This window comes from Ascaphus truei, chromosome 18 (genome assembly GCF_040206685.1).
Source record: "Ascaphus truei isolate aAscTru1 chromosome 18, aAscTru1.hap1, whole genome shotgun sequence".
NCBI lineage: Eukaryota > Metazoa > Chordata > Amphibia > Anura > Ascaphidae > Ascaphus > Ascaphus truei.
Genome location: NC_134500.1, coordinates 7,576,623 through 7,601,664, shown reverse-complemented (window position 1 = coordinate 7,601,664; position 25,042 = coordinate 7,576,623). Strand labels below are relative to the sequence as shown.

General features: G+C 46.5%; 1 protein-coding gene across 1 annotated transcript in view; it reads left to right on the top strand.

Annotated features, from left to right (window-relative positions):
• CHSY1 (chondroitin sulfate synthase 1) overlaps window positions 1-25,042 on the top strand; it is a 63,238-nt gene that overhangs the window by 8,904 nt on the left and 29,292 nt on the right. The window contains exon 2 of the mRNA XM_075575292.1: window positions 1,631-2,126. Within this exon, the coding sequence (XP_075431407.1) occupies window positions 1,631-2,126 (496 nt within the window). The remainder of the gene's footprint in view (window positions 1-1,630; window positions 2,127-25,042) is intronic.

Genomic DNA, 25,042 nt, shown 5'->3' with positions numbered 1-25,042 from the left:
CTTCCCTTCGTTGACGTGTCACCGTGGCAACAGTGTCAAATGAATCCGCGGGGTCACGTTGCCATGACAACGTGACGTCACATGACCCCGCTGCATCACTTGACGCCGGAGACCAGGTAAGGGGGGGGGGGGGGTGGAGAGCAGGCAGGGGGCGCAGGGAGAAAAGTTTGCGCACCCCTGTTCTTAACGACCATGCTATAGATATGAAAATGACGAGCTTGCACAGAGAGGAGCTATGGTCGTGGGGAATAGATACACAAAACTCCCCCTACAATTGAATTGTGTAAAGAGGACATGTTTTACCAATCGGTAATGGATAGAAGCTATATAGATTAAAGAGTAGGCAAAGTTCTGAAAGATTGGCACTCTGACACCAGATATCAAACCATTGATTTATAACCACTTTCAATACACATCTTGCTTTTCTGCCAGAATTCTTGGATACGATCCACCGGCTAAGCCGTAAATCACAAAGCTTAGCCTGCAAGAAACACACGTTGGCGCAATTAGCAGATGGCAATTACTGTTCTTCAGACACACAAATCTAATTTCAAACAAATGTACAATTTTGGGATGTAGATAAATCCTTCATCGGGGATATCCTTTTTGTTCTATTGCTAAACAAGTCAAGAAAACAACGTCTTTGACAGGTTGTAAATATTGATTAGAAGGCGTAATATGACTAGTAGACTTGAGTAGTTTGACAATTTTATATTGGTACAAAACTATTTCTATCAACAATCAAGTACATATATGGATACATACATATACACACGCACGCACGCACATACACATATACACGCATGCGCGCACACATATATACACACACGCGCGTGCACACATATATACACACACGCGCGTGCACACACATATATACACACACATATACACACACATATATACACACACGCGCGTGCACACATATATACACACACACGCGCGTGCACACATATATATACACACGCGCGTGCACACATATATACACACGCGCGTGCACACATACACATATGCACGCACACATATACACATACACGCGTACACATATACACGCGTGCACATGCACACATATACACATACACACATTTAACTGTTATAATTGGATAAGAGACAAAGAACAAGCAATCCTTGTAATGTTATTGTGCTGTGTAAATACAAGACCTCTATGCCTGCCTGTAAAAACGAAATATGTTCCCGTGAAAGTTTCTCAAAATAAAGTATGAAGAATTTAGTTTTGTGGAACGATGACAATGTCACTTTTCCTGTGGGCTCCTCCTTATGCGCTTCTTTTTATTTATTTCTTTTTATTTTGTTTATAAAGTATATTTATATAAATTATACGCTGTCGTGCAATCATTGCTTGCTCTTGCGCAGATCCCGAATATACTGCAGTGTTGCAGAAACATACAGTTGACGCAACAACTGCAAGGGCATACCGCAACTGCAAGGGCATACCAATTAAACCTGGAAATAGAAACTAGTTATCCAAAAGAATACAAGGCGTATTCTTCACGTGGTTTTTAAGCATACCTGCTACTTCTTGCATTGGGTTTGAAGGTTGGGTGGATATTCACTTTTACATGATACAACTGAGCAATGATCCTTTCTCATCTTGTGCTCCTTGTCACTCCAGGACCTGGTCCAGCTCCATCTCTGGGAGGGTTGAATTCTTCTCCAGCGAGGGTTCTGACACCTCCATCCCGATCCCGATCGTGCCTCTGCAAGGCGTGGACGACGCGTACCCACCCCAGAAAAAGTCTTTTATGATGCTAAAGTACATGCACGATCACTACTTGGACCAGTACGAGTGGTTCATGAGAGCGGACGATGACGTGTACATTAAGGGGGAGCGGCTGGAGAGCTTCCTGCGGAACCTCAACAGCAGCGAACCCCTCTTCCTGGGACAGACCGGCCTGGGCACCACCGAGGAGATGGGCAAACTGGCGCTGGAGCCAGGCGAGAACTTCTGCATGGGCGGGCCTGGGGTGATCATGAGCCGAGAAGTCCTGCGCAGGGTGGTACCCCACATCGGGGAATGCCTGCGGGAGATGTTCACCACCCACGAGGACGTGGAGATCGGCCGGTGTGTCAGGAGGTTCGCCGGGGTGCAGTGTGTCTGGTCCTATGAGGTAAGAAAACGTATTGGCTCAGCACATGGGTTACCTTCTCTGCCTGGCACACGTGGGACACAGATCCTGGGGTGTGAGGGCGACGGAGACATTGCAGCAAATTGCTTGGCTCTATAACATTGACGGGTCTAAAGCAGGGGTGGCCATCTCTAGTCCTCAAGGGCCACCAACAGGTCAGGGTTAAAGGATATCCCTGCTTCAGCATAGGTGGGTTAATCAGTGGCTCGGTCAAAAACCCTACAAATTCAGTCAACGACTGCGCTTCTGAGCCGCCTGAGCTGAAGCAGGGATATCCTGAAAAGCTGTCCTGTTGGTGGCCCTTGAGGACTGGAGTTGGCCGCCCCTGGTCTAAAGGAACAATCCCTATATTTATACTGTAAATTCTTTAGCATGCAGAGATGTGTCTGTGTGTGTGTCTGTCTGTGTGTGTGTCTGTCTGTGTGTGTGTGTGTGTGTCTGTCTGTGTGTGTGTGTCTGTCTGTGTGTGTGTGTGTGTGTGTGTCTGTGTCTCTAATATGTGTTACGCATGCATATATTCTGTACGGAGTGTGATGTTCTGCAACATAGCCATTGATCCCCATGAATTATCAATGAGCCGCGACCTCGGTTGAGTTTTTTGCGATCTGGTGATCTCCATGCATTTACAAAAAAAGACAGTTCTGCTTTCTCCACTCCCCTCCAATACCCCCAACCCACACCCCCTCCAATACCCCCAACTTTGATAGCTCCCTTCAGATCATCCACAAACCGTACATCCTATGCTAACTAAAACCTGAACCAGGAACAGGTTCACCTTCACTTCAGTTTGGTATGTTTCATGTCGAGTAATAAAATGCTTGGCTTGAGGAAGTGGCGTGAGCAATCTTATTTTCACTCCACCTATGAGATAAAAGCCTTTTCCTTCTGCCCTTTAAAAACCACCTGAGGGAACTTGGGCTGTATCATGTGCGTCACGATATCTCCCCCTTATACCTCCATAGAGGTTGTGACACTCTACTTCTGTCGCTGGATAAGCTCTGGGTATTTACAACGGGCCCCAAGAACTACTAGAATGTGCTTAAAGCTCCATTGTAGCCTCTGGCTGCTGGGTGTGTGTGTCTGAATTATGTGACTTATTTTAGATTTTCTGATATTTAAATGTGGGCACGAAGCATCTAATCTCGTTCCTCTATTCTCTCCATGTTGTGCTTCGTTGAGCAGATGCCTCCGGAGTGCTACAGCAAGACCATACCAAATCTTTATTAAACAGCGTGCAGGCGACTGATATTTAACCACTTCATGTGGTTGGGTCTTCTCTTGGGAAGGGGGGGGGGGGTTATCATTTTATATTTGTAAGAAGGGCCCTGTCTGGGGGCAGGTAGAGATCACAACCAATTCATGTAGGAAAGGGATGGACAACTCCGGGTCATCAAGGGCCACGGTCAGGTTCTCAACATATCCTTGCTTCAGCGCAGGTGGCTGTCAACGACTGCACCACCTGAGCTGAAGCAGGAATATCCTGAAAAGCTGACCTGTTGGTGGCCCTTGAGGACCGGACATGCCCGCCCCCCCTGATATAGCCGGAACACAAATGGAGCACCCCTCTGCAGCAGAGGTGTCTGGGTATACATGTGGGAAGGTGGGGGGAGCCTGAACAGAAATGTCTTGAGACCACCAGGGTTGGAACTGAGGTTTTTAGTTACATTAAACGTTAAAAGGCCGTCCACCATTGGTGTGACCCTTGGATAAAAGGCCGTCCGCCATTGGTGTGACCCTTGAATAAAAGGCCTCCGCCATTGGTGTGACCCTTGGATAAAAGGCCGTCGCCATTGGTGTGACCCTTGGATAAAAGGCCGTCGCCATTGGTGTGAACCTTGGATAAAAGGCCGTCGCCATTGGTGTGACCCTTGGATAAAAGGCCGCCGCCATTATTCCACATAATCTAGGAAATATCTCGGAGATCCTTAAGATAGAAATAAAGAACAGACATGATAGGTTGAACTCGATGTACATACATCTTCCAACCTCATCTACTATGTATCTATGATAAAGAGAATAAAAGGTTTATTAAAAATGAAAGTAATAAAGTATCTTAAGGTTTTTTTTTAACTGAGATTTTCCCATTCAAACCAAAAGCCAGTAAAGATCGCACACCATGAAATATCCCGCAGTGTGCAGTGTTACACGCACACCATGAAATATCCCGCAGTGTGCAGTGTTACACGCACACCATGAAATATCCCGCAGTGTGCAGTGTTACACGCACACCATGAAATATCCCGCAGTGTGCAGTGTTACACGCACACCATGAAATATCCCTCAGTGTGCAGTGTTACATGCTGCTGCGTTGGGGGGCTAACCTGGCTCTGTGTAAACTGATATCTAGAGACTGTGTTTCCAAGTTCAGACTGAAGCAAATGAATAAGATATATGAAGTAGGATCATCCTCTACACCAGGGGGCTCCATTCCAGTCTTCAGCCCCTCTCTCTCCCCTCCCCCCCCCCCAACCACAGGTCAGATTTTAAGGATAGCTGTGCTGAAGCAGAGTTAGCCTACAAACCTGACCTTTTTAGTGGGGCTTGAGGACTGGAGGGGAGCCCCCCCTGTTCTACACGGAGTACTTTGGTGGGCTCCCAGTTAGAGCTCTGCTATGCTTGCAAGCAAAGAGGCAAATCCAGAGGCCGACAATATTGGGAAGTTCCACTCCAAAAATAAAATATATATATCTATATCTATCGTTTCTACAAAAGTAACTTGAACGGTGTATGCACCACTGCGGGGGTTATAGAATTGCACTAATAATCTCTTGTTTGGAAATCCATTTCCTAACATTTTCTTCTGGAATGCACCTGCAAAGGTCTAAAATATGACATCATAAAACATGGTAAAAGTGATGACGTGTCACGTGATTATTGTGTGTTTACATTCCGGTTGCTAAACGCAGTACCACGTTTTTGAAAGGGGTAGTCTGGCATAGCAGGCCCTCGGGCGCATGCTGACCGGAGACTGTCCATGTTCATAAAGCAGAAAAACTAGATGTATTTAGATTATAGAGCTCATCAAAAGAGATGTTGAAAAATGAAGGAGTCCCTTTAGTTGCCATGAACTCAGTGTTAATATATAGTTATTTATAAATGTTTTTTTACATAGGCACCGTTCACACGCAGTTAATCTGTTGAATGGCCAATAGTTTGGTCCTAGTTCTAACTGTTGGAGTACATTAGCTTGCATGCCTCATTAGGACGTGAGCCCCAACACCCCATCACTAGCAGAGTCGTGCAGAAGAATATGATACCGTCCCCAATAGTGTCACAAAAGGTTTGAAGTAAATTTTATGGTTGTGGTCACAGGGTCGAGAGTTGGGGAAATTGGCGGTTTCAGAACACTGATTTTTAGCTGTGGGCTTTGGCTCCCAAAATTGGTGTTCCTGCAACATTTGCAAGGACATAAGACTGTAGCTCTGGTACAGGGGTGGGCAACTCCAATCCTCAAGGGCCCCCAACAGGTCAGGTTTTCAGGATATCCCAGCATCAGCCCAGATGGCTCAATCGGCTCAGTGGAAGACTGAGCCACCTGTGCTGAAGCAATGATGGGGGGGCCCTTGAGTGTTGGCCACCCCTGCTCTAGTACTTAATATATTGTAGAGCAGTAAATGACCAATCCAAACACAAGACTGGGTTCTGGAAGTGATTCAGGTGTCTGTCAATAATGAAAGGAACATGTGGCCCTTTTTGGGGTGATCTCCGCCGTGCCAGCTTCACATCGTGTACAGGCCGCTGCAGCCCGGGTTCACAGGATCAGTTTGGAGGCATCTTGATACTTAATTGCTGTAAAACAATATTTTTTTCGTCGTTTTTACCAGTCCAAAGTCCAGTTCTTAGTCATCACTTTTTAAGCGGATTTCTCAGCAGATAAATTCTGTCTCGGTGGCTGGTGACCCTTCCTGTGCTGGACGTCTCCACCATCTCGTTCCATTTCAACGCAGGGAGCAGCCACCCAGTACCGAGGGGTTACGGAGCACACCGGATTAATCGACGTGCCGGGTCAGCAAAGGCTAATCCCTCATTGCGTGCGGCTGGATAAGGAGCAATGATGCATTTCGCTTCTTAATGAAGACAAATGCTAAAGGGAGGAATGTGGCGCCCGATTTCCAGCGGTTCCAGGCGTCTCGTAATGAGGCAATGCGGGAATTGCTTCTTGATCCGACTAATCGAATCTCCTTGAGGCGATAACAGATCGCTCTGCCTTTTTGTGAACACTCCCAATGCCGAAGCACGGGACGTAGGAATGCACAAGGTCTTCGGTCAGTTGGTATATTAACCTCTCGCCTCAAAAAGGTGAAATTAACCTCTTAATTGCCTGACGAGCCTGAAGCAGATTGCAAATGTCACTAATTAGGTTCTTAATTTTGGTTCACATGGGGGTGTAGGGCAGTGCCACAGAAGAACAGGTGTTTTGGGACTCTTCAAAAACTAGAAGCACGGACTCTCAAAATTCACGAAACTGCGATAGTGCCGATCGGGACACATCAGAGTTTTCGTGCAATAGTGCCCTGAGCTACATGATCGCAGCTTAATGAATAACCATCTTTATGCCCTCTAATCTAGGGGTTCTCAACTCCAGTCCTCAAGATCACTGCAACCCCCCTAAACAGGTCAGGTTTTCAGGATCTCTCTGCTTCAGCACAGGTGGCTCAGTCTCTGACTGAGTCAGCCACCTGTGCCTGACCTGTTGGGTGGTCTTGAGGACTGCAATGGGCCACCCCTGTCCTGACACCTTTTGTGGCAGTGTAATGAGGTATATTCCACGTGCTGTAAGGAGAGACCACCTGTTCGTCCATCACGGCTATTGGCATGTTTCATAAAGGCTTGCGTTTCAAATGAAAGCTGCGACCCTTAACCCCGGAACATCACACGATGCAGAACGCAGGGGGAGGGGTTCTACACGGCGTTGTGCCCGGCTGTTGTGATATTTAAATGTACATTGCAACAAGTCTACAGCTAATGGGGAGAAAATGAAGGTGCACAAAGTAATATCTGTACTCCAAAAAGTTGCGCACTGGCGTAAATTGATTGAACCGCACTGCACTTCAGCGCAGGATCCCCTGTAACTAGATGGTGGAAAGAGATCAATGTTAGATGTCTCTGTAAGTGAATGCTCTGCTTTGTGCTGAACAGGATACCTGCTATGTATAGCAGGGGTGGGCACGACAGTTCTCAAGGAAGACCAACAGGCCGGGTATTTGTGATATCCCTGCGAATATTGAGCCACCTGTGCTGAAGCAGGGATAACCTGACCTGTTGGTGGCCCTTGAGGATTGGAGTTGCCAACCCCTGGTGTGTAGTCTGGGACGGCCACTGGCTGCTTACTCATGGCACTGCGTGACCTTGAAGGTCCCAAGTTTACTAAACAAAATTAGGGGGCGGCTTAGTTCCAGCCTGACACATTATCCCTGCCTGATCCTAGGAAGCTGTCCGTCCATGCTTACTTCCTGCGAGTTCAGGCTTATCCCGACCCCGGCTGTCTGGAAGGGCTTGTCTGCATTCAGCTGCTGGAGCCTGGGAAAAGCTTTACCAGAAATTCTGACTGTCAGGAAGGTGGAGATTATCATCTTAACGCTCTGGAGAGCAGAAGCCTTTAAGTGTGTGTGGGACACATAAGTGTCTGCAGATAAAGGTTGCAGGAAGGGAATAAATACACAATACACAACACACCACACACACACCCCTATCTCTCTCTATAATTGCAAAGTCTCGCTTCATAGCATAAGCTGACTTGTAAATCAACATGAACAAAAACATGCTCCTTTTTGGGTTGTCGTGTATCTCCCTTTTAATGTTCCCCTTCCCTTTTCTTAAGTTAACAGCTCTGTTTTTAAAGCCTAATTGTAAAACTATATATTCTTTTCCGTTCCAGATTGACACCAGTGGCACGGCCGCGCCTAAACCGCCCTCCCCCGCGGGCGGCGAGGCCGCGCGTAGACCGCCCTCCCCCGCGGGCGGCGAGGCTGCGCGTAGACCGCCCTCCCCCGCGGGCGGCGAGGCCGCGCGTAGACCGCCCTCCCCCGCGGGCGGCGAGGCTGCGCGTAGACCGCCCTCCCCCGCGTTAGATTATCAAGATTAGGCCTATAAATGAATCTTGAAACCTGCAGAGCAGTGCGTGTTTAGGACGCCTCTGGTAGTAAATGGTTTAACTTAGTGTCATTTCTTTTTTTGTAAGGCTGATCCCGTTCATTTGGTTCCTTTTAGAAGTCCGAACCTCTCCAAATGAAGAGGGCTGTTTGTTTTAACGACCCGTCCTAGTTGGGATGTGTTCTTGACTACAGACTTCTTGTTTGTTTGTGTCCTTGGTACTACTAAGAAAACAACATTTTGGAGTTCTTGGACTGAAGGAGTCATTGAATAAACCAGAGGCCCAACCAAGAGCAGACTTTCATGTGTCGGTAGCTGGGGAATTGAACGAGGAGAGCGAGCGCGAGGCAAATTCCGAGGGTAGCAAGAAAAAGCATGTTTACTCTGCTGCCCTACGGAGGCCGTCTCTCTCACAGACCGAGCCTTGTTACAGCTCTGGACAGGTACAAGGCCTGTTTGTAACAACTCCGCTCTTTGGCTCCTGCGCGCTGAACTATAATTAGCGTTGGCCGCTTTCCTGGGCATGCAAATACACATTTTGTAGGAGCGGGGAGGGACGGGGCGCAAGTCCTCTCTCCGCACGTACAGTATTCACTCCTGCCCCATCCAAACAGGAATATAGCGGGCCTAGTGTGAGGGTGGGCTCTCCTGGAGACTAAATAGTTAACTTGGGGAATCAACGGTAATCATCCAAGACTCTCACCAAATGGGTCAGGTTTGTGGGATATCACTGCTTCGGCACAGGTGGCTCAATCAGAGGCTAGGTCTTTGACTGGGCCTCTGATTGAGCCACATGTGCTGAAGCTGGGACAGCTTGCGCCACCTGTGCTGAAGCAGGGATACCATGAAAACCTGACCTGTTGGTAGGTGCTCTGGCGACTGGAGTTGAGTACCCCTGAGTTAACTGCTTTAGGGGCCTACCTTATTAACCCTCTGGCAACCCAGGAGTTCAAGCTGCAATCCCCTCCCATCTCCCATGTGGTTTTTTTTTCTTCTCTCCGTGGCACGTGTCCCCATTGTTTGTCCTTTATTTACCGAGTCATCCTGCAAAGCGCTGAGTACAAGGTTGGTGTTGTATAAATAAATTGATACATATACAAGAGCGTTTGCGTTGAACGCCTGTAATGTCGGAATATCGCTTCCCGACATGTCATGCTCATTTTTACTTTATTTTTTCGTGTAATAAATGACTTCTCCATGTCTGCCTTCCGAGGTTACCATGGTAACCTTTAGACTGCACGGAGTTCTGGGAGGACCTCCATTTAAATCTCCCAGACACTTAATATTTGAACCACTTATGTCTACTACATGAAGCATCCGATTAAAAAAAGAAACCGCATTGGAATCGGCAAGAGGAGTTGTTTTATATAAACACAAAATGCTAACGTAATTTGCATGTGCTGCTGCTTGAATGAGTTAAACTATCAAGACCTTAACTGGCTTAGATCAGTGCGGCAGTCCTGGCTAGGGTGGGAACTTCTGGAAGGGATTTTTGCTGAAGTGTAGGGGCATTGTGTGGCTGTAGATGCACGGCTGTGCAGTATTTGAGCGTTCGGTGTGTGTTTTTCACACCGTGACCTTTTTACACACTAGCTGCTGCTTTAAGAAATGTGAGAAGTTATACTTCACGTGCAATGTAATGTGCTGCAAGATATTCCCATGTACAAAGGCACAACTGTGTTATTGCCCCTTATATCAGAGGGGCAGTATGCACAGACATGTACACAATACACAGGGGGTTTAACCAGAATATAAACACACCCCACTTGTTGCATTTCACCTGAACGCTCCCTGAAGACACCGTCTTCTGGCTCACAGACTGTTTCTATAAGTAAAGATGTATTTTATTTCATTCATTATTTATTTTTTTAGACGGTTTAAGTAGAACTGCTTCACTTGTTTTAGAATTTCGCCTTTTTATCCCAATCTCAAACTTTAAATGAAATCCTTCATTAAAATAATTTTTGTTGGCATGTTTAAAGATGCTATGTACAGAGCCTCTTTGCAATTTTTTGTTTTGAGATTCTTCCACCCATATCAATGCAGCGTGGAAATCATTGCAGCATTCGTACCCCTACATCCGCTTAGGACTAAAGTAGGCTGGGAGGCATACCCCGTGGAATTTCCTGTGCGTTGAGGCCTGAAAAGCTCCAAAAACGTTTTTTTATTTACACGTGCATTAGACTTGAAGCCTGAGTACGTTTCCTTTGTTGTTATATGGGACCCTGGATTCAAATGCCAAATGTCAGAGGAGCCAAAGCACTTTGCAGTGCCGAACTGTTCATACCCACATGGAGAAGGTTTCGGCATTTCCCCCCTCGAGCTAAACGTCTTTACGAACCTCCAGCCCAACTCTAATCCATAGTTAATTAAACTGGCATGGACTGAAGCTAATCTTGACTAATTCTCTGGGTAACTCCTCTGCAGTATGTATCTCTCTGGCTTCCGCTGCAGTGTCCGTGTTAAAGAGGCATTCACGCTTTCTATTGCTAAAGTGCAAATTTCTCTTGACTTTAATTGTACGGAAAGTGGATTGACCACAGAACATACGCATTTATTTTTATTGTCATACTCTTGGCATCACCAGTAAAAGTATTCTTTGAGGCGTTATTAAATGTGAGCATGCAAGATGCCCAGTGTTTTGCGCTGTGTATGAATGTGGTTATTTTTTATTTAACATGTCCTTACAGACGTTGAGCTCCTGTGCTGGATGGAGGGGAGTCTGCCTTTCATTCCTTTCCGGCACAGCAAGGGTGAGATGAATAAAAAGTCTAATCATTAAAAGCAGTGGGAAAATGTATTTAGATTAGTCTTGGAATGCTGGACAGGTGTGAAAACATTTCCTTAGCAGTAATTACGGAGCCCTGGTTTTATTTGTAATTGTAAGTGCGTACAAAGCGTCTCACTTCTCAGGTGAACAGCAGGCGCAGGCAAAAAAGAGCAGAGTTCTAATTTCAGCAGCTTACAGGCGTGTCCGTGCGTCTTTGCACATGTTTGTGCATATCTGTGTATATCAGTGTGGTTATATTATGTACAGTATGGTTGTCCTGTGTGTGTGTTGGTGAATTTGTGCACTGGGGTTAGTGCAGGGATGGCTAACGCCAGTCCTCGAGTGCCACCAACAGGTCAGGTTTTCAGGATATCCCTGCTTCAGCACAGGTGGTGCAGTCTTCGAAGACTGGAGTTGGCTACTCCTGAGAGAGAATTAATGGTGGTGGTTACTAGGGGTGTGCCGCTACAATGAAACCCTCTGTAAAGCATTGTGTTGTTTTTGTAATGCGCTATTGGCATGATAGGCATGAAATGTGTGCATAAAATATTCGCTCTGCCTAAGCACTGACTGGCTGAAATGGGATACATTATTCCAGTGCTTCAGCAGACTCCTTGCTTTTCCCTCCATCCCCATCTCACGGGCCGCTTCATACGTAGAAAAGGGATTTTGGTATTCACCGCGTCCCCAAAGCTTCCCACGCAGGGTCAACTGGCGGAGCAATTATTTGGAGATTTTAATAAAAATACCAAACCTACTGAAAGACCCCCGATACAAACATCGCCGATCATTTTATTTCCCTCTAATGTTCTGTTCTAGTTTCTGCTCATCTGCATAATTCTGTTAACCAAACCGTGGCAGAGTTTCCTAGTGGGTGTGTACGGGGCATTATCGTTGCCTGCATGTGTTGTCCATATGTGAAAGACGGGGCCAAAGGACGGGTCAAGGGAAGGCTGAACAGAACTACTGTATATGCCTGCGGGGTTTGGAGAAGACCGCTCTGAATTTGCATCGAGGTTCAGGCCAATCAGAACTGTACGGGTTCTTCCTGCCACACGAGTGGCTTTATCCCGCTCTGCCGTTGACCACTTCTCTGACCTCTTTGCTGACCGAGGGACGAGCGACCCGAGTATGCTGCTGACCCCTCTGATGTCACAGTGTTAAAGTGGCAAACATCTTGATCATGGTTTTTGAAGGTAGCGATCTGTAACTGTTTAAAAAAAAAAATCAGACTAGTCAATTTTTTATTTTTTTTAAATCGCCCACTTTTCGTTATTTGTTGGCTTCTACTTACATTTTTTTTTTGTAAGCCGTGTAACCGAACATATAAAAGGACGTTACAAAAACATTCAAAACGGATTTAAAGTATGTAATATCTGATTATTACATTTTATATTTGTTTTCCTCCTTCTGTGTAGTTTTTAACTTGGTTTTATGCTGGGATTTTTAATTTTTTTTTGTTGTGTTCAAACCATTCCTGTGATTAGTCGAACTGCACTGTTAAACGAAAAAGTGCCAGTTGAAAAAGTGCCAGTTGAGTAAACTGCGGTTTTTTTTTTTCTGGAAACCTCCCCAAAAATAAAAAGAACTTGCACACGTGTCCATGGGGATACTGTAAATATGGCTCCCTCTGATCAGTGTCGTGGTTATCAGAATGGTTACTGCTGCTTCGTGGTGTTACCCCAGATTGTGGCCTCACGTGCTTATTTGGTTGTTCCTTTGTTGCAGACAAACACATTTTTAGTTGAGCTCAAGAGGAAGCCTTACTTATTACATGAATCCTTGACTTTTTACCCTTCGGTATCTGCACGGACACACGAGCAGCTGGCCACCATATTTAAATCACATTTTCGGGGACTTAACATGCAGATTCCACGCCAGCAGGACTTTTACATAACCAGCGGTTTAGGTCAATAAGGCACGGCACCTTGCGTCTGGTGTGCGCGGGCATAACGGGCTTCAATTTTCTGTTCCCATCTTCTACCATAACAGCTGGTATCTAATGCTGGGGGCAGCTGCTGATGACTTGACTCTCTCTCTGTTGTTGCCAACCACCCATTTTTTGTAATTCTTTTTAGATTGCCTCTGTGCTGGAGAATCTCAATGTGATGAGTAGCCTGTTGCCCCTGCTGTAGCCCAACATTCCTGTATCCGTCCATTGTATGAACTCTTCTGCATAGCATCTTATTAGCATAACGTACAACGGTGAAGGTGTTCACCTCCCAGTGTTATTTATAGCCAATTAGCTGTACCTTTCTATTAATGGCTCTGCGGTGCTCGGGCCCTGAATCAGGTCTTTCTTGCCTCGCATTTGAAGACCCCCGAGAGACTCCTGCGGCGAGATTGGATGGCAGTACGGAGAAGGGAAGAACGCTGCAAATCAAGTGAGGCCAAAATGGGATAGGCGGGGGTGCAGTGTCACAAGGAAAGCCCAGCCTTGCCATTAACTCGCTCTGTGAACCGTTCCTAAGGGGTCACGCTTAATCTTTACAAAAATGCAATCTGCCCCCCTGTGGAGGTGGTTTAACGTTTTTGTGCCCACTGCAAAGTTCAGTTCATTATTTCCGCACGTGGCGCTCCCCTCGCCAGCACTAACGTTGGTAATGAGGTTTTTTTTTATCGTGATGGGTTCTGAATATACATGCTTATATATGCTTATGGCTATAGTTGGGTAGGAACATTGTATCCCCTTCAGCATTCAATGCGTTGGCGTAGGGGCTTTGATGTACAGGTGGTCCTGTGTGTCCGACGTCCCGCTGTCCATCGAATGCCTTATCCGACACCACATAATGCAATCCGCTGGACGCCTTATCTGACATCGGAACCGCTTATCCGACACTCACAGCCACGGATTAACGTGGACCCGCGGTCCGCTATCCGACGGCAGTTTTGCGGGGCGCATTAGGTCGGATAGGCAAGGAACGGCTGTATTTGGTTTTGCCCCCAGAATAACCTACTTGGGCCTCGATACAAAGCACTCTGTCTAAGGCAGCAGGGATTTCATTTTAACATGTGTTGCTACTAAAATGCTGCTGTGACACATTAGATCAGGGATGGGCAACTCCAGTCAAGGGCCACCAACAGGTCAGGTTTTAAGGATATTCCAGCTTCAGCACAAGTGGCTCAATCAGTCCCTGCTTCAGCAAAGGTGGCTCAATCCGAGGCTCAGTCTTTGCCTGAAGCACCTGTGCTGAAGCAGGGATATCCTGAAAACCTGACCTGTTGGTGGCCCTTGAGGACAGGAGTTGCCCACCTGTGCATTGGATCTAAATACTTTGCACGTCAGACTGTTACTTTTGTAAAACTGCACGAGTAATTTCCTTAACTTTTTGCTTTTGTCTGACGTTTTTATGTTCAGTGCTTGGGGCCCTTAACTAAAAAGCTTACAAACTGCTTCTGAAACCCTTGTTGGTGTTGCTGAATACTCCTAAAAGTGCATTCCTGTTCCCCGTCCTGCCAGATTAAATGACAGGCCGCTCTCAATTGTACTGATCACATACCTGCACTTATCCATTACAAGGCTGCTTAATGATCACTCTCCAATTTATTTATTTATAAATAAAGTATTTATTCTAAAACCTAGAGATCAGCACATAAATATATTGGCTAAAGATTATAATTAATCGCTACAGAAAGATTTAAATCGTTAAAAAAAAAAAATTAAGATGCCAATTTCTTACATTTTTAATTTTGTCCTATATCCCAATGCACCAAAATAACATTGAGCATCTCCAAGAACTAACCCTTCATTTATCCCTAATATTTTCTTAACCCCACTGCTGCCAATGGGCATTAAGTAGAGTAAGTTACATTGAACTGGCAGTAAAGTGACCGTGCAGCCTTGGAAATGACCTGTATGTAATGTGTTATACGGCTCGTATTAAAAAGTGGCAGGTGTGATGTCCCGGGGGCCACAGAGAAACATTACTTTTTGATTTCACCCCCAGGGTATCAGGACTCCTTCTTATAAACTGATAATTCAACTTCCTTTTTGTAGTATCTTTTGTTTTAGAAATCGGTTCCCCATCAGTATGGCTGAAATGGTCTATAAAGAAAACCAGTATAAAGATGTGCCCAATGCTTTAATAAATGTAGACTGTAAAATACCCACGCAAAGCCATACCCACGCACACATAACCACCTTAGCAAGCCTCCCTAACAAGTCTGCAAAGGTTGAGGGAGCATGGCTGGGAGCCTGGTGTTAAAATGCCTGTTTGATTTACCACTCGCTGACTCAGGTCTCGCACAGGAGTGCTGAACAAGGTGGCCTGTGAATAAAGTAATTCTGCGTCTCTGTTTCAGAGGTGTGTACTTGTATAGTATGATGGGCATATTCCCCCTCCCACCTCATCGTGGCCATTTAACCACTTCACTGCTGGGGGGAGGGAAGGGGGTTTGCAATGTATGAAAGGCGCAAAGCAAGGTATTTTAAGATGAACTCTTGGCCACAAATCTAAATGAAGAGTCTGTGCTAGGACCAAGGGGAGATAATGGTGGTTGTTGTTTTATTATTATTGTTATTATTATTATTATTATTATGGCAGTGATATGTTTAATGGAAGAAATATTGACACTGTTGAAGGGGAACAAAAATACCGGTTGTGGTTTAATAAACAAAACTTTATCCCCGTAATAACCAAATGCTTTTGAGTGTTGTGATTTCGTTTCCTAATCTCTCGTGTGAGAAGATTGTTGGTAAACTTTGTTTTATATACAGGCGCAGTTTTTGGCTGTCATTGTGACCTGTGCTGAAGCAGAGATATCCTGAAAACATGACCTGTTGGTATCCTTGAGGACTGGGGTTGGATGGCCACCGCTGGGCTAAAATATGAAACCAGCGTGAAACATTCCTGATGAATGTGTTGCCTGTGTGGGATTAGGGCATGGAACAGGAGTTACAATGAAGGGCATGGAACAGGAGTTACAATAAAGGGCATGGAACAGGAGTTACAATAAAGGGCATGGAACAGGAGTTACAATAAAGGGCATGGAACAGGAGTTACAATAAAGGGCATGGAACAGGAGTTACAATAAAGGGCATGGAACAGGAGTTACAATAAAGGGCATGGAACAGGAGTTACAATAAAGGGCATGGAACAGGAGTTACAATAAAGGGCATGGAACAGGAGTTACAATAAAGGGCATGGAACAGGAGTTACAATAAAGGGCATGGAACAGGAGTTACAATAAAGGGCATGGAACAGGAGTTACAATAAAGGGCATGGAACAGGAGTTACAATAAAGGGCATGGAACAGGAGTTACAATAAAGGGCATGGAACAGGAGTTACAATAAAGGGCATGGAACAGGAGTTACAATAAAGGGCATGGAACAGGAGTTACAATAAAGGGCATGGAACAGGAGTTACAATAAAGGGCATGGAACAGGAGTGACAGTAAAGGGCATGGAACAGGAGTTACAGTAAAGGGCATGGAACAGGAGTGACAGTAAAGGGCATGGAACAGGAGTGACAGTAAAGGGCATGGAACAGGAGTGACAATGCAGGGCATGGAACAGGAGTGACAATGCAGGGCATGGAACAGGAGTGACAATGCAGGGCATGGAACAGGCGTTACAGTGAAGGGCATGGAACAGGAGTTACAGTAAAGGGCATGGAACAGGTGTAGCGGCCGGATTCTTTGAACCTCGGGACCGTGAACAGTCTTTTGGAGTCAGATCTGAGATGAGTGCTGCGTGTGGTAGGGGTGAGGAGCTTGTTCAGAAAGTATTTTAAGGCAAGACCGAAAGAAATGACCTTCTTATCTTGACTCGAGGGATGACCAACCTAGTTCTTTGAGCATTTCGCAGTGATGTGAGTTGTAGTTGCATTGTAGGACAAAATGGCATATTGAGTTGTAGAGGGTGTCTAGTTTGCTAAGGTGAGCATAAAGGGCATGGAACAGGAGTTACAGTAAAGGGCATGGAACAGGAGTTACAGTAAAGGGCATGGAACAGGAGTTACAGTAAAGGGCATGGAACAGGAGTTACAGTAAAGGGCATGGAACAGGAGTTACAGTAAAGGGCATGGAACAGGAGTTACAGTAAAGGGCATGGAACAGGAGTTACAGTAAAGGGCATGGAACAGGAGTTACAGTAAAGGGCATGGAACAGGAGTTACAGTAAAGGGCATGGAACAGGAGTTACAGTAAAGGGCATGGAACAGGAGTTACAATAAAGGGCATGGAACAGGAGTTACAATAAAGGGCATGGAACAGGAGTGACAATGCAGGGCATGGAACAGGAGTGACAATGCAGGGCATGGAACAGGAGTGACAATGCAGGGCATGGAACAGGAGTGACAATGCAGGGCATGGAACAGGAGTGACAATGCAGGGCATGGAACAGGAGTGACAATGCAGGGCATGGAACAGGAGTGACAATGAAGGGCATGGAACAGGAGTGACAATGAAGGGCATGGAACAGGAGTTACAATGAAGGGCATGGAACAGGAGTTACAATAAAGGGCATGGAACAGGAGTTACAATGAAGGGCATGGAACAGGAGTTACAATGAAGGGCATGGAACAGGAGTTACAATGAAGGGCATGGAACAGGAGTTACAATGAAGGGCATGGAACAGGAGTTACAATGAAGGGCATGGAACAGGAGTTACAATATAGGGCATGGAACAGGAGTTACAATAAAGGGCATGGAACAGGAGTTACAATATAGGGCATGGAACCGGAGTTACAGTAAAGGGCATGGAACAGGTGTAGCGGCCGGATTCTTTGAACCTCGGGACCGTGAACAGTCTTTTGGAGTCAGATCTGAGATGAGTGCTGCGTGTGGTAGGGGTGAGGAGCTTGTTCAGAAAGTATTTTAAGGCAAGACCGAAAGAAATGACCTTATCTTGACTCGAGGGATGGCCAACCTATTTCTTTGAGCATTTCGCAGTGATGTGAGTTGTAGTTGCATTGTAGGACAAAATGGCATATTGAGTTGTAGAGGGTGTCTAGTTTGCTAAGGTGAGTTTGGGGTGATATACCATAAACTGCCCCCCCCCCCCCCCCAATCTATAATTGGTGTTGGCATCTGCTGTGGGATGCCCTATCTGGCCAGCGGGTTTAGGGAGGATTTGTCCTTATACACTACACCCAGTCTGGCATAGGTTTTGAATCTCAGAATGTCAATATGCAATGCAAATGTTAAATGTGAGTCGCAGCATATGCCCAGATACTCTCAGCTAGTGACCTAATGCATTACACTTTCCAGATAACAAGGGTTGGCACCTTTTTTAAATGGGTGTCACTCTTACGACTTAAGTAACTGTTTAAGGTGTCACTATCTGGGTAACTTGCCCAAATCTGCCAGCTATAAGCTTTTTTTTTTTTTGTTTAATTAGTTTATAACTTGGTGTGCCGAGACCCCAATTAAAATGGTCAAAACTCCGACTCTTTAAGGAGGCCAATTCCTCTTAAATAATTTTGTCCGAAGGTGGTTTTATTGATGGATACGTGGAATAGGGGCACCATTTAGGCACCCAACTGCTCTGTGCGGGGAAAGGGTTAAACTAATCTCCATTAATGAATCATTCAATCCCAGTCTTTCCTTCAGCTGTAAATGGATATCAGTCAGGATACGGGTTAGTAAGAGGAAGGGGGGAAACAATCCAGAAGACTTTACAAAGCTCGCATTGTCCAAACCCTCTGCTTGCCCTCTGCCACACACTCACTCGCTCGCTCCTAGGAAGGATATTGAATTCAAGTTATCTTGCGATAAGTGATCGCTACAGAAGCTCTTTCTGTACAATGACTCAGTCAGAAAACTGGGAACACCTCCTGTTTTTTGTTATTTAACCAATATTAAAGGGGCATTGTGCTTTTCTGAAAGGCTGTATTAAACCTTTCCTGACAGTGCATAATGATGCAGAGTATCCCCATATATACCGCATGCCACCCCACAGCCTTTTCACAAATTAAAGGCACAGACAAATGACCAGAATGAACCTCTAGCTGGCCGTTTGATAAAGTAAATACTGCAGGCATTGTACAAGGCTGCGTGGCCAAAAATACGTATTTTCTTATTCCGGTTTCACGTGGTCATTTGTTTTGTACGGGGTTTCTTTCCTAGATCCCCATCATGCTGGCTGTCTTGGAAGGGGAGGTTAGTTGAAAACGTAAAGAAAATGGTACATTCAGAAGGGAGGGGAAGAAGCTTTCTCTGGATATGGTGAAAATAAAAGTTGTACCAGAATGGTTGTGAATTGGCTGTGACATTTATATCCAGTGTCAAGGAAGCGCTCCACACACCATAAAATCCAAGTACATGTAGGATTTAATTTCGTGTAACTGAAGGGAATGGATTCCTTTGCAGCTGGGAGAATAAATACAGTTATTAACGCGTTGCCTATTTCACAAGGGATTCCCTCTGATTTGTAAAGCAAATCATTAAAAAGCAGTTTGTTTGAAATCCTTAGAACAACGTGCTCTGGATAAGTAGCTGTGCATCGCCTGCGGGGGAGTCGGGGAAGGGGGTCGGGGAATGGAGATGGAGATGGGGAAGGGGGTCGGGGAATGGAGATGGGGAAGGGGGTCGGGGAATGGAGATGGGGAAGGGGGTCGGGGAATGGAGATGGGGAAGGGGGTCGGGGAATGGAGATGGGGAAGGGGGTCGGGGAATGGAGATGGGGAAGGGGGTCGGGGAATGTGCCTGACACTTCCATTCACTGCATAAGGAAGTCCTTGCTTCAGTTGATTTTAATTTGTATGGTTCCTGAGCAGGTGCTCCTTTTTAACCCGGTAAGTGCCAGAAGGGCATGCAGTACATTGTAAAGCGGTGACCCTTTTGACACTGTGGGTTCGCTGAAGTTTTTGGGTCTCGCTACCTTTAGCGCGTGCAGCAGGCTGTCGTCCGGAGCCTAAACCTTCAGTCCCGTATATTGGGTTTAGCTTCGTTTGAAACCAGGCACATTAAAGCGTCATTAACCTCACGGCCCCAAGGTTCAAGGTATCCTGCCGCTCCTCCTTCTCTTACCGTGCACCTCGCAACTGGAACAGTCTCCCGGAGACTCTCACAGCCGCCACCAGTCTAAGTTCTTTGAAAACTAAAGCTGTCTCACATTTTAATCTGGTCTGTAACTGTTACATACGCCCATAATATATATATTATCTCTAACTGTGCATGCAATGTCTGGTATATAATGTATAACCCTGTGTTCACTTATGTTAACGTGTATTGTTATAACTCTGTGCCCAGGACATACTTGAAAACGAGCCGTAGGTCTCAATGTATTACTTCCTGGTAACACATTATTTTATAAATAATATAAATAAACACTATTTTTTTATAAATCAGAATAATAATTAAGCGGCGAGCCTGCGTTGTATAATAAGGCTGTTGAAGTCCTGATGTGTTTAGGTTGCTTGTGTACGTATACAGTTGAAAATTCTAGTATCTATTGGTGCCGGAGGAAAGCGGATTTGTAGCAGGTTATCGGACCCGCACAAATTCTCCTTGCATGAAGTTCTAGTTCAGAGCTTTCCAACCCTCCTTCTGTCCTTGAAGAAACCTACGAAGTTTAGAAAGATCCGTTCACTAATTTTAGTGTATGGACTCTCCCTTTGAACGCTATACGCACACGCGTACTCATGTTTTTGAAGGCGTCCATCTATAGAATTAAAACTCCTTTATATTTGGGGGGGGGGGGTTGGGGGACAGAACCTGCAAATACTTGCACTATTGGTCTTACAATATCTCATTCACAAGCAAATAAAAACCCCACGTGTGAGCTTATTCACATGTCTCGGGCATGTCTGCAACCCTGCCCTTCCCTGTATCTCTTTTGCATACAGTTCTTCCGCTGTAGTCAGGGATTCTGGGTAATGACATGCAAATGAGCACACAGTGTGACCTTTTGTTTCAAATCCATTTTAACATGGCTTACGCCTGCCGCATTACACTGCTTATCAGCACGGCCTGGGTTACAGAAGTGCAGAGCCGGTAATACCCTACTCAGACAGCTGGCTCGACCTTTTGTGGTGTCTTCAGTGGGAATGGGCTGGCCTCATTCACAAGGAAACTTTCTCAAGGTCTCTCTGAACCGGCACTGGTTTGATTTGTTGTCCCACGTCAAAGGCCCCGCTTTTAATAACCAGCCAAGACCACAAGCTGCTGGGACTGCGAGGCTGCTTGTTCTGTGTCCATGTGGTGCTGAAGCTCTCTCCATCGCACCGTGTGATCTGCACCTCACTCCACCCCCCCCCCCGTGTCATCTGCACCTCTCACTCCATCCCCCCGTGTGATCTGCACCTCACTCCACCCCCCTCCGTGTCATCTGCACCTCTCACTCCATCCCCCCGCGAGATCAGCACCTCTCTGTATCCCCCGCGTGATCTGCACCTCCCTCTCTCATCCCCCCCGTGTCATCTGCACCTCCCTCTCTCATCCCCCCGTGTGATCTTCACCTCTCCATCCCCCCGCGTGATCTGCACCTCCCTCTCTCATCCCCCCGCGTGATCTGCACCTCTCACTCATCCCCCCCGCGTGATCTGCACCTCTCACTCCATCCCCCCCGCGTGATCTGCACCTCCCTCTCTCATCCCCCCGCGTGATCTGCACCTCTCCATCCCCCCGCGTGATCTGCACCTCCCTCTCTCATCCCCCCGCGTGATCTGCACCTCCCTCTCTCATCCCCCCGCGTGATCTGCACCTCTCACTCATCCCCCCCGCGTGATCTGCACCTCTCACTCCATCCCCCCCGCGTGATCTGCACCTCCCTCTCTCATTCCCCCCGCGTTATCTGCACCCCTCTCTCATCCCCCCGCGTGATCTGCACCTCCCTCTATCCCCACCCGCGTGATCTGCACCTCCCTCTCTCCATCCCCCCTGCGTGATCTGCACCGCCCTCTCTCCATCCCCCCTGCGTGATCTGCACCTCTCCACCCCCTCACCCCCCCCCCTGCGTGATCTGCACCTCTCCACCCCCTCACCCCCCCCCCTGCGTGATCTGCACCTCTCTCCACCCCCTCACCCCCCCCCCCCCTGCGTGGTCTGCACCTCTCGCTCCTGCCAGTGCTAATGGTCTTTCCACTTGTATGCAGATAACTACTACAATGTGTGCAGCAGATAAGAGATATGTTTAATCTGTTACTTCAGACCTGCTTCCTCCTGTCAATGTCAGGCTTATTTTCAGGGCTGCCTGCACATCAAAGGCATGTTTATTTCATTAGTATTATTTCAGAATACCTCCATAATTCAATTACTGCAAAGGAAACGTTCATGTGAAGTTCCAGATCTCTCTGTATGGTCGCACGTTGTAGGGAGAGGGATAAGAAGTCACTGAAAAGCTGTTTGTACAAAATATGCGTAATATGCAACTTTGGGTACGCCGCAATTGCGTCACTTTTTAGGCGCTGTAATGCCATGTTTTGCGCTGAGAAAGTGGTGTTATTTGGGGCGACACATTTTTGTCACACTTTTGTTACTGTTGTAATGTGTAAGGGTGCAGTGTTACTTTTGAACAGGACTTAACATGTACTCCAGATTCCAGATTGTATAATGTTATAACAGATTTTTATTAAAAGTACGGTGCCTCCCCTGCCTTTTGGATCCGATCATTCTAGAACCGTGTTACCACCGAGTAACAGAACTTGCCATTGACACATTGTCATGTTTATTGCCGTGAGTGGTGGTGCAATATGTATATTAAACGTTTCCTACGCAAACGTTACTCGCACCTCGAGCGTGTTACTCTGACATACGTGCCAGCCTGTTACATTTCTTTTTAGTGCCTGCTGTTTTCTTTGTGTCTGAAGCCAGGTGTCTGTGGTTACATTACCATTGCTTTGAAGTACAGCTGACGTGATTGAGCCACCTGTGCTGAAGCGGGGATATCCTGAAAACCTGACCTGTAAAGGGGGGGGGGGGGCTTTAGGCCTGGGGTTGTGCACCCTTGGTCTATCAGCGGTGTGCAAACAGGGGGGCCTGAGACTTTTCTGGGGGGGGGGGGAGGGTTGCGGCGTTTACAGAGGTTCCGCGCTGAGAGCGCGAGGCCTCTGTAAACTTACCCGGCTCCAGTCCCGCGTCTCTGACAACGCAGCGTCAAATGACACCCGTTGCCATGGAGACGCAACATTAGATGTGGGGGGGGGCGCGACGGAGGAGCAGAGCAGGTAGCGGGGGCGCAGCGCAGGGCGTTCGCGCACCACCGCCTTTATCTGATGGGTTTAAATGTATTCTGGGCCGGTTCCTGTTTGGGTAGATTGTTTTTAGACCGTTTAAAGGTGCAGTTATTCTGGTTTAACCTAGTTGGGAAAAACAATTAGTTTCTTTTACTGAAATGGGACACCTCCTTTTTAAAAAGATATATATATTTTTTTTAACTAAAAGTGGTTTGCAAACATGGGAACGCAAAGCCAGGTAGCAGCGATACCTTAATGTCTAACGCGTGGTTAAAGTGCAAGCTTTTAGGATCACAATTGTGAGCAGGGACGTCGGGGGGTTTGATTTCCTTTGGCTACTTCCTGTATATGTGTTGAACAAGAGTATGCACAGGCAATGCCCTTCACCCCACCTTGCCCTTATCGGAGAGCCGATTTAAAGGTAAGGGAGACACTAGATTAGTACACACTGCCCTATCCAGAGGCCCAGAAGAAATGCAATCTGTCATTGATTTACAGTAAATAAAACCCCCACGTGTGAGCACATTCACGGCTCGGACAGGTCTGCAACGCTGCCCTTCCCCATTATCTCTTAGCACAGGGGTGCGCAAACTGGGGGGGGAGGGCAAATGACGCCACCCGGTCAAATGGCAACAACGCAACGTCACATGACGTCACCGATGCCAGAGAAGGTAAGGAGGGGAAGTAGGAAGGGGGGCACAAAGAATAAAGTTTGTGCACCCCTGTCTTAGCATACAGTGCTTCCACAGCAGCCAGGAATTCTGGGAAATGACATGCAAATGAGCACAGTGTCAAATTTTGCTTCAAATCCATGCTAACATGGGGAACCCTATAAGCGTATTCCTGCCGCATTACACCACTTTCAGCTCAACCGGACGTAACAAAAAAGTTCTGGTTGGTGGGGGGGGAAAAAAGTGACTGAAACCCTCCACTGTCCAGCAAATAAAACCTTGCGCATTGGTTCATGCGCATGTCTCAGACAGAAGTCGTGACTCTCTGCGAGTGCTCATTTGCATGTTAATACCCAGAATCCCTGGCTGCAGTGGAAACAGTGTATGCTAAGAGATATTGGGAATAGGCAGGACTGCAGGTCTCCTCTCTGAGACGTGTGAATGTGCTCACAAGGGACGTGCTTATTCACTGTGCACACTACGGTGGAGAGTTATTATACACTGTAATTTACAAATAAATAAACAGCCCTGGCTGTAAGATTGGCACTCTCAGTCCAAGCAAACCTCCCTGTTGGTTTTAAAGGTGCAAGAAGTGCAGACGATATAGCTGTATCTATTCCCCTGTATATCTGTAGGGACATCTCCTGCTGATCCATGAAATGTCATTAGTCACAAAGGCATCTAGTTTCTCCAGGAGTGAACGGGAAGGAGTAAATCAATTCTGTAAGGTCGCATACATGCACACGATTGCTGCCCCCAAGTAACACCTTTGTCATGCTGGGTGCCTTTCTCTTTTTATAGCCTGTCCCAGCCTTATGTAATTATATCCAAGTAAAGCTGATGTTGGGGTGCTGGTGTTTCCATATCGTCACACGGCTATCGGGAGGCAGAGTGTATCTAGAGTTCAGTAGAGCAGAAGCAGATTTGCGCTTAACCAGTGTCTGACGCCTTTAAAACGTAAGTCCGTCATCAACATTTTCTCATGCATGTTATTTTTTCCGCGGCCTTCAAGAGATTTCTTTGACCTTTGCAAAGCTGTGGGGTTTTTTTTTTTTTTTTAATCTGAGGCTTGGTTTAGGGCAGAGGGGGGGTTCAACTTCAGTCCTCAAGCTGCCCCAACAGGTTCAGGTTTTCAGGATATCCCTGCTTCAGCACAGGTGGCTCGGTCTTCAACTGAGCCTCTTTATTGAGCCACCTGAGAAGCTAGGATTTCCTGAAAAACTGACCTGTTGGGGAGGGCTTCAGGA